At 37.8% G+C, this 18427-nt stretch overlaps 1 protein-coding gene across 2 annotated transcripts in view; it reads right to left on the bottom strand.

Moving 5' to 3' along the window:
- The window catches only part of Setx (probable helicase senataxin), a 216238-nt gene that overhangs the window by 113079 nt on the left and 84732 nt on the right, over positions 1 to 18427 (bottom strand). For both annotated transcript variants that reach the window (XM_081745377.1, XM_081745378.1), the window contains exons 5-6: positions 13120 to 16152; positions 952 to 1127 (exon numbers count right to left, since the gene is read on the bottom strand). In XM_081745377.1, coding sequence (XP_081601503.1) covers positions 952 to 1127; positions 13120 to 16152 — 3209 coding nt within the window. The remainder of the gene's footprint in view (positions 1 to 951; positions 1128 to 13119; positions 16153 to 18427) is intronic.

Below are 18427 nucleotides of genomic sequence, written 5' to 3'. Positions count from 1 at the left end.
CTGTATTCAAATTAGATTAATTCCTTATATACAAAAGTGCCATTTGAATGACAATTATGTATTTTGACCGTATTTGGCTATGTCATTTTATGCAAAGATCGTGATTGCACATTTGCGCCATCGAAAGATGACCATCGTAGAGAGAGAAGACAACCCTGTCAACGTCTCTGAAGCAAAATTTTTAGGCTATAATAAAAGACAGAGTTTACGCTAACAACTGGAAAGCATATAACACAGACCAACTTATCACATGTATCAAGTACTGTCTCAAGGAAGTTCGACCTGATGTTGCACAACGCATAGCTGAAAGCACTATACGCCGACATGATCGTATTAGTCGCCTAGCGGATACTGAGTGCACCACAATATGTTGTAGTACATACATATTATATATATATATATACCGTGTCTAGATCGCCGATTGTTGAGTGAGAACATTTACTTGTGAGATGTTTGCCTTTTATGAGTATGATCTTTCTTTGGTTTCTCACGCGATTATGTAAGAAATTAGAAGCGTTAATCCCCCTGAACTCTAATCAGAATATTACTTGCGAAACATTGCCGGTAAGGTGTCGAAACAATAAATTCTAAATTTAATACAGTTCAATAAATTCTAATGAGATTACTTATTTCGTGCATTTATTTACACTATCAAAACTTGTCAAATTGGTCTGATAGTTTACGCAATTCACAGACTCATACGCAAAACGCATAATAAGATTATTAGGCATTTAATAACATAAACAGAAAAGTTATACAAGAAGCATAACGTATTAGATAAGAAAGACAATATATAAATAACAGTTTAACTCGCAGTTACGAGGCCATACACTTGAATGATACAGAAAATGTAAGTAACAGGGCAAATTTTACATTTTCTTATGTAAGAAACATTAATTTATAACATTATTAAAATTCATACTATCAAGAAAAAAAGTATTAAATACTTACTTGGAGTCTATTTGACGTTCTTCCCAGTCCTTTGTAACACGAGTCCAGAGTTCTAGTAACATAAGCGGATAAACAATTCGGAAATATTCGTCATAATTGACAAATGACGTCACCATAGCACGCAAACCATTTTGACCATATACTGGAGGTGGACTCTCAGGTGTTTTCCTTTGTTCCTAAAACAAGACAGAAAGTTTTGAGAATTTTTGTTTGCTATATACGTATTTACGATTTTGTTTCGGGGTGGCTTTGTTAACTTTCGGGAGGGGGTGGGGCTTAGCCTGGAAATGTGAAAATTCTGCAAGGTATTTCATAAGATTTCGGGGGGTCTTAAGCCCGGAACCCCCCCTTAAATATGCCACTGACTATAATATAAAAAGAATTTTCAAAGTATACAACTTGATCATATTTATTTCGAAGGATGTATGAGAAACTAAAAAGATTACACGGTCCAGAATATATGTTGTTTGTAACTACCAATTCTTCTCAATGTACCTTTAAAATTTAACAATTTCATTTTTGCGTGCACTCTCACGTATTAAATTTTAAATCAATTTTATATGAATATTGACGTATCAGATTTTAGACAGATCTTCGTACAGAAGTGAAAGGAAGAGTGCTATCGCCCAAGTCACACGACAAAGCAAAAATACTTCCAACCCTGTTCACGTGGTTTTAACTAATGCGAAAGACCTGCAATTTGCACGTATGGGTCTGAGGTAGACATCTGTTCCAAACAGGCCACTGATTGCTGAAAAGCAATCTTGTTTTCAATACTAAACTTTACGTAACAAAAGAAACACTGACCAAAGCTTCAACACACACTGTATTTTAAACTGAAGCTTTGGTCAGTGTTTCTTTTGTTACAATATTCAATCCAAAGCCATGGATAGTCTTGTTAAACTTATGCTTTCAAGTATTAGAATGGAAGATTTTCCTGAACTTACCTTTTCGGTAAACAGGAAAACAAGCAAAAAACATCACACATAGTAGATTATAACTTCTGTAGTTATTTATTACTTCCCATAATGAATTTACATATGAAAATATTTATGTTCTAACCACTGGTGCCATTTAAATCATTTAACAACTAGTTCTGTGATTATAGGGTTATTATCTGATATATTAAAAAGAAGATTTTTCCATCTCTTAACGGCATAAGAAAAAAAATGTAATTTATACAAGTAAAATTTTACAATACCGATTACAGAATACACATTATGAATCCTGAAGTGAAGCAATTGTCCGTAGCCTCCCACAATGAGGTAGAGACTAGTGCTGTTGAATTTTTGTGACATTTGCGGTTTTCGGTTTTTGAGAAAACCGGTTTTCTGAAAACCGAAAACCGCAAATGCGGTTTTCAAAACCGAAACCGCAAAAGCGGTTTTCAAAACCGAAACCGAAAAAGCGGTTTTCAAAACCGAAACCGCAAATGCGGTTTTCAAAACCGAAACCGCAAATGCGGTTTTCAAAACCGAAACCGCAAAAGCGGTTTTCAAAACCGAAACCGCAAAAGCGGTTTTCAAAACCGAAACCGAAAAAGCGGTTTTCAAAACCGAAACCGCAAATGCGGTTTTCAAAACCGAAACCGCAAATGCGGTTTTCAAAACCGAAACCGCAAATGGCTGTTTTCAAAACCGAAACCGCAAATGCGGTTTTCGAAACTGAAACCGCAAAACTCTTTTCGAAAGTGAAAACCGCCCGAAACCGTGTTTGCGGTTTTATAAGGGATTGTCCTTTTCAAAGCAGAAACAATGTTTGTTGTTTTTAATTACACCTTTTAACAATTGTGAAAGCATCTATCGATCGAGACAAATGTATTGATTTATATGTGTGTTTTAACTTTTTTTTATTTGCTCTAAGGCTATTATGGTAATATGTGCAGCACAGTGCGAAAGGGATAGTTCGATGGTTGTACAAATCACAGCTAAATTAGTGTTACCATATTTTAAAATCAGAAAAGTGAGGGGTTCTAAACCGTAAGTATTGATGTTAACTTCTGTGTTACAAATACTGACCTGCGATCCTTAGTACCATTTTTTTTAAAGTTATTTCTTTGATGACACTTCCAATGTACTTTTCGGCTGCAGGGAAGCAAACTGGACCCCACCTGATTTTCATATATGCTGTAAATTAGATCACAAGGAACACGAATCTGAAGGAATTTTGGCATTTCGAATGTCGGAACTCGAGATATTCGAACATAAATTGACCATGGAAGCAAACTGGACCCCACCGGATTTTTATATAGTTTGTAAAGTAGACCACAAGGAACACGTATCTGAAGGAATTTTGACATTCCGAATTTCGGAACTGGAGATATTCGAACATAAAGTGAACACGGAAGCAAACTAGACCCCAACTGATTTTTATATATTTTGTAAACTAAACCACGAGGAACTCGAATCTGAACGAATTTTGACATTCCGACTTCCCGAACTCGAGATACTAGAACTTATACAGTAGTTTTATGAAATATGTATACAAGTAACGAAGAAAGTTCTGTCGCTTTTTGAACTATCACTTAGAGCATCGATATGTCACCTAAGACGTACCTGGAAGATCAAAAATAGTACCCATCAGTATCAATGACCTTCTGCCAACGTTCGGGATGCGCATGGATTCCTTCGCGGTAGAACTTGGTTTGCCGTGAAGCGAAGAAGGTATCAAGTGCATTTAGCACCTCTACTACGGAGTTGAACTGGAGTCCTCTAAAGTAAGTGTCCAAGGAAAGGAACAGGTGATAACAGGACGGTACAATGTCCGGACAGTCTGGCGGATGCAATAGTGTTTCCCATCCAAAGCGTAGGATGGTGTCCCGGTTCATTCTAGCTGGAGGGTCAATTGAACACAGACCTTCACAAAAAGCGACAGAACTTTCTTGGTTACCTTTATATATCTCACAGGACATAATATGTTGCTTCAAACTGAGTTCTGCCCTGGTTAAGAAACGTAAATTCGCTTCTATAAGAGTCTTTAAAGTTACACTTGAAATTGTCGTTCGGTATTCTTTGTAGCTTGTGAAGGGATGAATATTTCAAGTATTTTGTTACATCTACAAACGAATATTCATTCGTATAGAACCTCCAATACATTACATTAAAAGCACATGAACTACACAAAGAAAACCATTGTGCATTAGAGCAGATCTCTTATTAGCAAATGATTCTGCACACGCGCACTGCTCAGATAGCCCAGAGCCTGAGCCTGAGCGCGAGTGCAAATTTAACTCAATCGCGATTGTCAGAGGTGTACCGGTTTACGTTGAATATACCATACAAACACTTTATTAACTAAGTCCTGTAGATTTTTCTCCAATCCCAAAAAGCAGGTGGTTTTTAGTGATTAAGATATGTTTAAGCGGGGGACGAATATAGAACCTGAAAATCGGGTGGTACCCGCTAAAATAGGGTAATAAGCCAACACTAAGCTCAATAAAAATAAGGTATATCCCTATTTAAGATCAGTACACATGCAACTCATGAAATTCAATTTGAAATATCATCCACTTAGACTGACATCTTTTATATTATTATTATTACTCTTTCCCCTTGTTTTTAAAAATAGTACTGCCACTCTTTCTTTTGTTAACAAAAAGGCACCACCTCCCTTTCTTAATAAAAAAGAAAGAAAGAAAATCTCTATCTCAATACACAATTTTATTGTTGATTTGTTGCCACTCCGATAAATGTGAATGTTGTGGTTTTGCATGTGTTGACTGGCTTCTTATCGCAAGTCCCAGACACCTGCAGTAGTTTATACGTGGAGGAAACACCGATCATATTTTACTCTGTATCTTTTTACTTCCCAATAACGATAGCCGTGCCTCTTTGAGAAATTGCAACTTATTTTCTTTATTCTGCCAATTGTAAAAGTATATTCACCAAGAATTTTCCTACACTTTAAAACATTTTAAGAAAAAATACCTTCTTTTCCTTCTGCAAATTTTGATCATTTTTTCCCTACGCCGAGGGAAATTTCCCTCCATCTGGCAACTGTGACTGCCGGAGTGGGGAAAGATTCTTTGCTGTTTTCTCGTCGTTACTTGTTATTAGTGCTGTCGAATTTTTGTGACATTTGCGGTTTTGGAAACCGAAACCGCAAAAGCGGTTTTGGAAACCGAAACCGCAAAAGCGGTTTTCAAAACCGAAACCGCAAAAGCGGTTTTCAAAACCGAAACCGAAAAAGCGGTTTTCAAAACCGAAACCGCAAAAGCGGTTTTCAAAACCGAAACCGAAAAAGCGGTTTTCAAAACCGAAACCGCAAATGCGGTTTTCAAAACCGAAACCGCAAAAGCGGTTTTCAAAACCGAAACTGAAAAAGCGGTTTTCAAAACCGAAACCGCAAATGCGGTTTTCAAAACCGAAACCGCAAATGCGGTTTTCAAAACCGAAACCGCAAAAGCGGTTTTCAAAACCGAAACCGAAAAAGCGGTTTTCAAAACCGAAACCGAAAAAGCGGTTTTCAAAACCGAAACCGCAAATGCGGTTTTCAAAACCGAAACCGCAAAACCGATTTTCAAAACCGACATTTCGGTTTTATGAAATTTCACTTTTTTCAAAAACCGGTTTTCGGTTTTTTCAAAAACCGATTTCGACAGCACTAGTAGAGACCTGCACGGGCCGGGCTTGGGCGGGCCGGGCTTGGACTGGCCGACACTGATTTCTCTTCAGGTCGGGCCGGGCTGGGGCCGATCAATTGCAATTCTTTAGTAATCATTGACTTTTGTTAAACGATAATTGGAATAAAGCCAAACGTTGAAGAAGTGTGTCCGTGAGAAATGTTACAAAGAATGCAATAGCTATTTAGTTTGTGTTGCTTAGCGGCTCCACTTTCACTATAGAGGATTGCAGGCATTATGCGGTAAATTGAGCTCTGACCTTGACCTTCACTGAACTCAAAATATAAAAAGAAAGGGTGGGAATGTTTTGCCTGTCGCTAAACAATATTGCCATCTTCACTTTATGCTAAAAATCAATCAAGTTAGATTTTTGTTACAGGGAATGGAGTTTTTGTTCTCTCGATGACAGGGGAAGTTCTAGGAGGCAATGGTACCATTCGGGAGGCAAGCGTCAGGTTGTGAACCAGAGTTTAGAAAATGTTTCTGAGGGTTAGGTCAAATTTAGTACTAAATTTTGAGAAAGAGTCGGGCTCGAGCTAATTTTTTTAAAAAAACTCATCGGGCCGGGGTCGGGCCAAAAACTTTTAAAATTTATCCGGCCCGGGCCGGGCTTGGGCCAAGAATTTTGAAAAACTTATCGGACCGGGCCGGGCTCGGGCCGAAAATCTCCAAAACTTTTCGGGCCCGGGCTGGGTCGGGCCTAGGTACGTTCGGGCTGGATTGGGCTCGGGCCGAAAAATTCGGCCCATGCAGTTCTCTACAATGAGGAGAGGACATTTCCTCATTTTACTAAAAACCCATCAGAACCCTTTTTAGGGCCCGAAAAAGAGGACGTCTAGTAAGCCTACATGATTGGTAAGCTGGCTTACTATTATTACTTTTTGATTATATTACTATGTATTTCCACACTATTATTATTATTGATAGCACGGTGGCTTAGTGATAGAGTACTAGTGCGAGGGGTTCCAAGTTCGATTCAAGCCATATTAGTTTGTGGTATATAACATAATGTCCGTGGATTTTCTCGAGTTTTCTGCTTCCTCCCACTTTCTCATTCCATTAATTCTTTCATAATCATTAACGTACATTGATCATCTGTCTCCTTTAGACTAAGAACAAGCCATGGGACGTTAACACAGAAAGAAGGTGGGTAAATATAGGCTTTTTTCGTCTATGATATTCATGAAAAAGTAAGTGCTTATCAGGGTGGAAAAAAATCATGATTTTTTAAATAAAAATCATTTTTGTTGATTTTTTTTATTTAAATCGATTTTTTGATTTAAATCAACTCTTTCTCCTCGTATAATACAAGTCGTGAACTGGAGAAAAAACATTAGGAATTAATATTAAATAACAATTATGCCATTTAACTGAAGGTATTTTGGTTTAATTTCGAATTAATCGCTAACTTATTTCAATCCGAAACAATATTTCTTAAGCATTAAGAAAAAAACGTACAGCAACGTTTACCAACGTGACACTTTTCTTTTCACGAAAGTTCCTGATATTTAGCAAGAGTATATTTTTAAAAAATCGAAACTAGCCAGAGGCACGAAATACATGTAAAGTACATAAATTTCGCCCAAAATTAACTAATTAACTCTATGGCCTATGGAACCCGGAGGTTCAATGCCGCGTTCACGGAAACTCTCCACTGACTTCTATCCTTAGCCAACTGGATCCAGTTTCTATTTTGTATTCCTATTTCTGCGAGATTCATCTTAATATTGTCATCCCATCTGCGCCTATATCTTCCTAATGATCGTTTTCCGATTGGTCTTCCAGTTAAGAATTTGAAAGTGTTCCTATTTTCTTCCATCCTGGCTACATGACCTGCCCACCTGAGTCTCCTAAACTTGATGACCCTAAGAACGTTCGGTAAACCGTATAAAATATGTAGTTCCTCGTTGTGAAGTTTCTCCCATTCCCGCTCCTCTTGGATCTGAATATTCGTCTCAGGATCTTGTTCTCAAATACTTTTAGTCTACGTTCTTCCCTCATAGTAAGCGACCATGTTTCGCAACCATACAGAAGCAGGGTGTCTACCAGTCAGGGAAAGTCAGGGAATTTGCAGGGTCAGGGAATTTCATTGTGTGTTAGGGAAAAACCTTTCCCAGGCTGTGAAGGGTGAAGGAATGCTACTAAAATAGTCAAATTACAGGTAAATGAATTGGTTCGTTTGTACGTTTGTAGAATATTGTATAAGCATATAAACAATGGTGAAAACTTACAGTTTACTTTAAATTAAAGTTGGGGGCGCGGTGGCTCACTGGTAGAGCGTTCACCTCCGGTGCTTGGGTTTCCTGGTTCGATCCCAGCTGCGCCGTGTGGACTTTGTGGTGGGCAAACGCCGTGGTCGTGGGTTTTCTCGGGGTTCTCCCGTTTCCTCCCACTTTCTTCATTTCATTCATTACTCATTATCACCGTCTCCAATAGCCTAACCGGCATAACGGTGGGACGTAAAACTGAAAGATTTCATTTTCATGATTTAAATATAAGTTACTTTTCATGAGTTACTAAGAAAAAAAGAATGACAGAGTCAGAGAAAATTATAATTTTCTCAGGGAAAGTCAGAAAATTTGATTATGATTGCTTGCTAGACACCCTGAGAACAACAGGCATATATATTTTCACCTTCCAATTCTAAACAGAATTCGTGACGACAAGAGATTTTGAACTGAATAATAACACGAATTCCCTGCTTTTAGTCGACATTTAATTTCTTCGTAAATATCGTTTTCGTCTGTTAATATTGATCCTAGATATTTGAAAGAATCCACTTTATCAAAAGTATTATTCGATATTTTAACGCATCCAAAATTTGCCGTATTACGATCAAGAAGAACTTCTATGTATTTAATACATAAATTTCGCCTAAAGTTTTATTTATTTATTTATTTTTGTTTCGGAAAGGGGATCGGGCCCCTCTAAATACGCCCCTATTATCTGGAAACAAACAAATAGAGATAGAAGAAAGCAGGATTCTCCCGTTACCCGTTCAAAACGGGATTTTCCCCAATCATCCTCTGCATGATACTCGTTTTCATACTGAGCTGTACATACATTTGAGTCTCATTGTATTATGATTATTATCTTCCATAATCGAAATAACAGAACAGAAACGGGATTTTACTTATTATCACTTTAAATTAATTTATTTAGGAATTTGATTTAAATCAACGATTTTTATTTAAAAAATCAAGTGATTTAAATCTTGATTAAAATCGTGATTTAAATCAGACTGATTTAAATCAATCCACCCTGGTGCTTATAAAAGCCAATATGAAGTTTAAGGATTAAATTTTACACCTCTGTAAGGTGTATACGAAAATAATGTAGAAACAAAGCATGGTTGTTGATATTCAGCCACTTTAAACGTGTTTTCCAATTGGCAATAACAGTTTTAGTATGGCACTTCATGAAGATTAGAGTTGATGTGCCTTATACAGAGTCGTTCTGACGCGTGATCAGTGCCATACTAAAGAGTTCGACTAACATATGTTTCCTGTAGTAGTAGGGCCTTTAGTATGACGCTAACACACCTTAAAAGGCCTGATAAGTTTATCAGCAAGTGTTCATATAGTGTAGTTCATGAAGCGCCTCATACTAAAACTATTATTGCAAGTTCGAAAAAACGTCTAAACTGACAGAATATCAACAATTATGCTATGTTTGTGGGGTTTTTAATGTGACTTGCTACAATATTTTTCATATACATCTTGTGTAAATATAACGTTTAAAGCTTGAACTTCACACCCATACAATACACCATGTTTCAAAAAGAATGACCTCATTTTGGACGGTAATAATTACAGAACATGGGACGTGCCGGCAAGGAAATGAGTGTTGTTTGAATGGGCGTTGGCTTAGTTTCAGAAAATCGCCGTTAGATGTCAGTCAATGCGTCTTCTCAGTTTGCAGTCAGTCAGAAGGAAGATGGCGTCCACTCAACAGAAGGCATTTTGTGTGCTGCAGTTTGCAAAGACTGAGTCTGTGATTTCGGTCCAGTGTGTTGTTCGTCAGCACTTTGACACAGATCCGCCTGCACCCAAAAACATTCGTTGTTGGTATCGCCAATTTGAAGAGACAGGATGCCTGTGCAAAGGTAAAAGTTCAGATCGGCCTCGCTGACGTAAGTTTATGACGAATTTAGCTATCGTCTAGATGCTGTTCATGCTGCTACTGGTGGACACGGAGCATTTGTAATAGCATTGCTAAAACATGAAGATTTTGAGAATATTTTGCAATTTATTCAATTTTTGTAGTATGTTTTTATCAATACATATGGACATGTAAAATCAGGTCATTCTTCTTGAAATATCCTGTTTACTGGCCTTTATCGACACTTTTGTTTTCATGACTATCATAGGCGGGAAAAGGCAGATCTTTACCCACCTCCTTTAACCTTATTTCATCCTACTATTACTGTAGTGACGAAACAAGAATGATTAAGTCGTTAAATAATTTTTCTTCCCTTAGCTTGTAGTGATAAAATTGTACGTCTTACCGATGGGACTTTCCTCAAGAGCCGCCAGGGATTTATTCCAAAGATACCAGTAACAGTGACTATGATTAAATGGGTGAAACGCGGGGAAATAAACCTGTTACTGAAACGAACTGGTGAGCACATTGCCCGAATTACATTTCCATTACTGAGATGCCACAAAAACTTAGTGTCATGTCTCAACAGGGACGCGGCACTAGCTCTTAAAAATCTTTTGTAGCAATACTATCGCGATCTATGCCAAGAATACAGTAGGAGCAATACGCATAGGTAGCGAATACTGCCATGGTTTTATCGAATATTTAAGTTTGTAGTTTGTAGCACGGGATAAATGGATTATAACCCACTGAGCGCCATTGAAATTTTATGAGATCTTTTTTAAGTAACTTGACTGAAATTTATGAGAGCTAAAAATATATTTAAAATACTGATAGTAATTAATACAAGGACCACACGTTTTAATCAAGCCGCACCCAGAACTGGAAGGGATGTTTTGAGGAACGAGCCACTGAATCAGTTTAGAAGCAATAGGTGATTTTGAGTTTCTGTATTTCGCGTCCTTATGCAAAATCGTGATTACGAAGGACGAGACGTACTATTAACATTGGCTCCGAACCACAACCACATTGAATTCTGTGCAGCTGGGGTATACAGACTATTTACAGTAACAACTCTCACTGTACAAGCAGTTCTCCACCACGCTAACTCATCCCCAAGGCAGTTGAAATATAGAGCCACACCACCAGCCCCATGTGAGGTAAATTTAGAGATGAGGATTAGGAATGAGATTTCAGAGCTTTGAGCGTCTATAGCCATGTTAGCCTGTTACATATGAGGGATAACGTCCCTCGGCGATCACACTGTCCGAGGAAATGGAAGGAAGGAAGCGAGAGTTTGGCTACGGGTATATCATTTGAAGTACTCACCAACTGTCTCTATAAAAACTGTTGCAGAAGTGCCGCAAAATTGTGAAACATGGATGTTTGGATAGGGCACATACTAGTTCCTAAATGAAGTCTTGACCCGACTACGGTAGGTCCCATAGCATGGGAGCTATGAACTTCTAAAGTTTCGTTTTCTCATGTTTTCGGCAGCCTATAACTCCAAAATGATGGAATTCTGCACCCAAGTTGGTCTATACTTTTTGTCTTATTTTGGTGTCAGGAATCATTCCCAGACGTTGTCGGTGTTGTTTTGAAACACCTTGTAAATTTTGTAAATCATGCATTTACGTAATATCTGGGAAAAGTCTGATCACGCAGATATATGAAGTGCTCCGTTCCGTTTTATCTTGTACTTTTTGGGCTCTTTCGTGACCACGTATCTAACGCGAGTGGAGTCCGTGCACTCGATTTCTGGTCGGTTTCTAGTCGTGGATACACCAAGCAATAGTTCATATTCCACATGATGCAATATCTTATCTTGAAAAAGCACAAATTCTATTCAATCACAATTTTACTTTCTGGTGCTGTAACATAATTGCCTTTTCGAGGGATCATCACCCTATTGGCATCCGCTAATGTTATTTGGGAAACTCCATTTTAATGGAGTGGCATCAATCGAAGTGCAGACGATGTAAGAACAGTGCACAATGGATATTATACACTGGTCAGAAAGTAAGTATACGACACAATCCATTTTAAAAAACTTATTCTCAAAGAAAAAAGTGTATTTTCTGCGCTGGCAAATACCGTTGTCTAAAATATTCTATTTCAATATGAGTTCAAGAGTAAGTTATTTGAATATTAAAGTCACAGCATATTTACGATTTATTGCTCTGGAATAGTATGTATAAATGTGTATCTAGAAAAAATATATCCGAAGTTCTCTTTCAGGGAATATCCAAGAGTAATTTATGTGATGTCTTATATGTCAATGGAGCTCCTCCGTGGCTATGCGGTTAGCGTGCGCGCCTTTGGCGTGGGAGGCCCGGGTTCGATTCCCGGCGGGAGCTCATGTGGTTCGGATTCCACGTTAATCAGTAGGTCCACGTCTCATATAGCCTCGCTGCTGAACGGGACGTTAAACTCAACTCAACAATTATATGTCAATGTGTATCTAAGAATAATCCATCAGAAATCTTATTGTCAGTTTGTACAGAAGGGAAGGAAATATTACGCCCAAATCGCAGAGAAAAGAAGAAACACATGCAACCCTGTGTGGAAGGTCTTGGAGTCATATGTCGAAGGCTTTGGTGTGTTATGATGTTTTACCTTCAGGCGAACAACAAGCAATCGAATCTCGAGAGTTTTCATTACCTAAACCGTGAATAAAGCGAGAAAGAAAAAGATATATATATATATACAGGGTGTTTCAAAACAACACTGACGTTTGGGAGGTGATTCATGACACCAAGGTAAGACAAAAAGTATAGATTAATTTGAGTGCACAAATGCTTCCTTTCGGAGTTATAGGCTGCCGAAAACATGAAAAAATGAACTTTAAAGGTCCATAGCTCCAAAACTATGGGACCTACCGTAGTTGGGTCAAGACTTCACTTAGGAACTAGTATGTAGCCTATCAAAATATCCAAGTTCAAGAACCCTGTGATACATCCACAACAATTTTCATATAGATAGTTGGAGAGTACTTCAAATTATATACCTGTAGCCAAACTTCCTCTACAAAAAATGTTGCGTGAGTACTTTAGGATTCTGAAACATGTATTTTTGGATAGTGCACATATTAGTTTCTAAATAAAGTCTTGACCCGTAGGTCCCATAGTTTTGGAGCTATGGAACTTTAAACTTCATTTTTTCATGTTTTCGGCGGCGTATAACTCCGAAAGGACGCTTTTGTGTACCCAAGTTGATCTATACTTTTTGTCTTATCTTGGTGTGAGGAATCACCTCTAAAACGTTGTCGGTGTTGTTTTGAAACATTCTATATATATATATATATATATATATATATATATATATATATATATATACACTCCAAAAGTCAACTTTGAAAATCAAATAATAATATCATTAGTTACTTATAAGGAAAACATGAAATAAATATTCTGTAGAGATTAAAAATATCAAAAATGCTTACTTACCTCAAACCATTTTGGATTCCATGTGCAAATGTCAAAGATGACTTCATCAAGAAGGATATGTTGTTGAGGTGCCTTCCTAATTGGTACAGGTAACGGAGCGTCTTTTACTTTCCCTGGTAACAACTTCTTTGTATTTGCCAACGATTCAATAAAACGCGTGCTAACATTATCACTGAATCGAACCTTCTTTTTCACTCTTCCCACAGTTCCTGGAAGACGTAAAATTCCTGTTTTGCGACTCGACATAGCTGTAGTCAAATTAAGATCTGGTAAGATACTATGTCTAATATGGTCATTAACATTAGAGTCTGATTTTGATTCCTTGTTCGGAATAAGGGGTATACGGAAGTCCTTCTGCATTGGCTTATACTCTACGTTAACTTCAGCTTTTTTATGGTACACTCTTACTTTATCTGGTACATTATTGTCGATTTTTTTAAGGTCAACATCTACATTGAGATTAATATGCGCGGTTTCGCTAATGGTAACAGTCTCACTTTTATTAGAGGCGTCAGTTTCTTTGGTTTGAGGTTTGGGCTTACCTTTTGTTGTTTCACTTGAGTGGGCTACACGCACCTTAGAGCTGGTAACACTATCTCCCGCATCCTCCGTAAGAAATGCTCCTCGATTCTTTTCTGTGACTTTAACCACAGGCTTTGTCCTTACTTTCTCGCGCTTATCTGCATTCTCATCATTCCGTTTCTTTTGTTCGATTTCCATGAGTTTCGCTTTGCGTTTATCTTGTATCTCCTTCTTTTCGCTTTTCGAAAGCGTCTCTTCCTTATACGATGACCTTCTTCCCGTGATTTGTTCAAACAAGTTCGGTTTGTTATCCTTCTTCTCTTTTCGTTTACCTTTATCGGTTGATTTAGTTTTCTCCGTTGATTTGTCTTTCTTTTTATTATCTGGCTGTTCTTTTATCTTTTTCGCTTTCGAATCAGTCTGCGATTTTAACTTTTGTTCATTGTGCATTTGATTCGCCCTTTCTGCGCTTATGCCTCTTTCGTGTGCTTTACGCGGTGGCATTGGAAGGGCGTCTATAACTTGCGGTCCTCTCTGAGTCTTCTTGGAAGATCCTGAGGTGTGAGTATGATCTGTCATTTTTAATTGTCCAGATTTTTCCGTATCTACCTCGTTACCACCACTATCAACTTTTTTGTCCTTACGAGTTTCTTCACGATGCTTGTTTTTACTCATTAATTCACTTTCATCAAATTCTGATATTCTCGCACGCTTCTCAGCACGATCATAATGCTCTGATTTTTCAATGTTATTATACGACCGTTTCCGAGATTTCTCTTCTTTTCTCTTTTCTTTGTGCTTTTCCCGTTTGGAATCTTTATCGTCTTTAGATTTCGATTCCTTATCCTTTTTGGCCTTTTCTTTATCATGGTCTTTCTTTACAGAATCCTTTCTTGTAGCCTTCTTTTTGTCATCATCCAATTTTATCTTCTTCTTCTCTACCACAACATCGGGTTCATCCTCCTCTTCTTCATCCGATATCACCAGTGCGCGAACCTGCCTCTTAATTGTAGCGTCATATATATCGTCATCTGCAAAGCTTGACGAAGAAACTAATTGAGAGGGTCCTGGAATAGCTTCATCTGGAAGTCTTTCAAGCACTACCTTTACAGGTTTACACTTTTCTTCAAGGTTTTGTACCGACGCTTCTTTTTCTGGTTGTTGTTCGGATTCAATTTCGTCAAGGAAACTTTGAGATAATTTTGGCCACCATTCATTTTCACTTTCCGAATCTTCATCTTCATCTTGAGGACTAACATCGTGACTCTCTTCATCGTCGTAAGCTCGCAACTTTGTTGTTGGTTCAGCCACTTCATCGAAAATTGGCACTAAATCCTCTACTTCATTAGTTGATGATTCCTCGCTACTTATCACCACTACGTCATCCTTTTCCCTCTGAGAAGAAGTGATATATTCATCATCATCATCACTAATACAAATAACATCATCTTCTATCGAGTAGTTTGCATTATGCGAAATTATTGAAACACTATCCGATAGTTCTTCATTCGGATAAGAGATATCTGGTTCTTGTTTTATTTGTACCGCTGCAATTTCTCCCTCCATATTTCTATTGCAGCCCTCTGAAGATGATGATACATTTTGCATTTGCACTGGTTCCGATAGACTAGTTTCATTTCTTTCAATTTTGATACTTATATGAGGAACATTAAACTGATGTGAAGATATTGTCCTGTCATTATTATGCTCTTCCCGCACCATTTGAGGCGACACACGCTCTGAGGTTACTGGAGATTTACTACCGAAGGACGAATGCATTGTACGAGTCGGAGATACTGAAGAATTTCTATGTTCGTCACGTTCACACTTAACAACTGGTTTAGAAATGGCATCATTTTGGGACAAAGGTTCAGACTTTATCTTTGAAGTAACTGAGTTTGTATTTTGTGACATAGGTTCACTTTTTATTTTCAGTCTTGGTACTTTGAAAGGACTTTGCGAGACACAATCTCCTTTCGTCACTTTACCTGAAGTATGTGTTTGAGGGTCTTTATTTGGTCTGTGTATCCCCGCTTCACTAGAATCTTTCTCGAGTAACGCATCGCACTGTTCAGAAGAAACTACACTGCGTGTTAGTCTTGAGTCACTGCTCGATTCACTTTTAACAGAAATTGACGAACTGTCTTTGTCATTAATTTCACGCAATATTCGGTTTCCCGTAACTAAAGTTTGTGCCGGATTAATTGGTACAGACATTCGGCGATCTCTTACTGATGATGTTACCAAATTTACTCTCTCAGCATCATGTGACGCACTTCGTATCCTTTTATCCGGACCGATACTATTGGGAAGAGTCTTTTCAAATATACCTTCAGTGTCCGTAAATTCATTGCGTGAAAGTTTCGCACAGCCATTAATCTCACGTGAATTGGCACATTGTCTCCCAGAGACTGGGTTTTCTTCCTTCTCTGACTCATCATCTGAGATCACAATCACATCGCAATTCCCGTCAATCGATTTTACAGAAGAATCAGGTGGAGCTTGCTTTCTCTGAAAGATAAAAGTAGATACATTAAATTTCCGGTACAATCAAGCAAATCGGCAATTTACATAAAATATGAAAATCCCATGTTCCAATTCAATGTTAGAGTGAACAGTTCACTTTGAATTGAACAATAATTCCAGTACATGTAAGTACAGCATATAGCATATAGTCAAGCATCTCGCCTGGCAGTTCACTTTGCCACTGCGAAGCTCTGATTAGCTTATTCGGTATATTCTGGAACAATATGAAATTAGAGTTCCATTTCACTACTGATTTGTATAATTGAAAAATGGATAAATTTGCTCTAATAAGCACAACCTTTAACAAACCTTCACCCTGGGACATGAGACAATAGGATCATCCAAATCTGAACTGGTTAACGCAGGAAAAAAAGTAGCATTGTTGATTGATCTGGAGTTTGGCGTCCCGTTCAGCACCGAGGCTATATGAGACATAGATCTACAGCTTAACATAAGACCCTAACCATAAGTTCTAACCAGGAATCGAACCCAGGATTTACAAAATAAAATGAAATCTTTCAATTTTACGTTCCACAGTTATGCCGTGTACGATGGTGATGATGAGAAATAAATGAAATGGTGAAATGAAAAACTGGAAGGAAAAGGGAGAACGCCAAAACCCACGCAAGCAGTATTTGTCCACCACAAAGTCCACTTGGCGAGAGCTGGGATGGGACCAGAGACCCCGCACCAGAGGTGAACGTTCTACCACTGAGACACTGTGACCCCACGGGATTCTCGAGCCGAAAATGCATACGATAACTGTGAGGACTGCTGAAAAATTCGTATACCAACCCAGAAGTACACGTAGAATGAAATTGTACAGTTTTAAGCCACACATCTTTGTATGTACAAATATAATTTTCATACTAATAACATTTTTTTGGGGTTTTTCAGGTCCATGAAGTGATCACGTGTGCCCTACTAACGAATTTCACGAACATCGAGGTCAGAGTGTCATAAAATTTTTGTTCCACCAAGGAAAGTAACCGAAGCAAGTTCATGTGGAAAGTAATGAAATACTACGGGAACCTCCTCCGTCATATGCAGTGGCGAAGAACTGTGTCTGAAATTCTTGACCATCACAGAATCTCGACAAAACCTGTGACACCGTGGACATTTCTTGCGAACGCGACGGTATCATATAATGATTTGGGCATGCGCAAGCAAATGGGTTTCTAAAGATTTATCAGCAGATCAAAAGCGAGAAAGAGGGGAGGCATCAAAGGAAGTTATTTTCCATTTTAATCGCAACGTCGACCAATTTTTGTCATGATAGTAACTATAGAAGAAACATGGTTGTGCCACTACGTATGATACAAAACACAAAAAGTATAAACGTATGATACAAAAGAAAACGAAAAACCAAAAATAAAAACTGAAGAAAACGAAATGGAGAAGTTAACAAAAAACAACGAAAAAAAAGAGGAACCGGAATCACTTCTAGATAATAAGAAAAAGAAATTTAACGAAGAGAATTATAAATGTATGCAACATACTCCGAATATGAATGAATCATTTGTCCATGGTGAAGAAAAATATTTTTTCCTAATTCAAGAACATATAGAACAAATCCAAGATCCTGAAGTTTCAAGTACAGTTAATACTCTAGGAAAACCAATAAATGAAGAAATCTTAATAAACAATATACAGAGCATAAACCACATGTACAGGCCGGCAAAATTGGAAGAAAAGCAAATTTTAATGACTGCATTAAGACAGATAGTAAGAGATATTTATATAAATGGAAGAACTATAACATTTCCAACCCTGGAGGAAGCCGACAGAATTGAACTGCGAATTTATGATCTTCTAGCAAACGGATGGAAGTTATTTGATCTAGTGGATGAGGTCTTTGAGAGACAAGGGATATAATGGACGCTTGAAAATGTTTACAACCAACTGGTGCCTGCGCATGGTAGAGTATACTTTGATCCAACGAATCGGGAACGGATGCCTACGAATATACGAGGTATGGATAAAAATCAGCAATATTTGAAAATCTTGCAGTACAACGCACAAGAAGTAAAACAGCAACAATGGAACTAAGAAGACTGGCGAAAATCCAAAAAAATGATATAGTAGCAGTACAAGAACCATATTTGCTAAAAGGGAAATATTAACAACCGTTCCAGCAGGCTCAAAAATAATGTACGGAGGACAGGAATCTAAAACAGTTACAGTTACCATGAATAGAGAAACTGAAGTCCTAAAACTATCCGAATACAATAATAATTGGATAACAATAGCTGAAGTTAAC

Source organism: Thermobia domestica, chromosome 18 (genome assembly GCF_964235325.1).
Source record: "Thermobia domestica chromosome 18, izTheDome1.hap1.1, whole genome shotgun sequence".
Lineage (NCBI taxonomy): Eukaryota > Metazoa > Arthropoda > Insecta > Zygentoma > Lepismatidae > Thermobia > Thermobia domestica.
The sequence above is the reverse complement of the archived record's forward strand: the minus strand, read 5'-3'. Positions and strand labels throughout refer to the sequence as shown.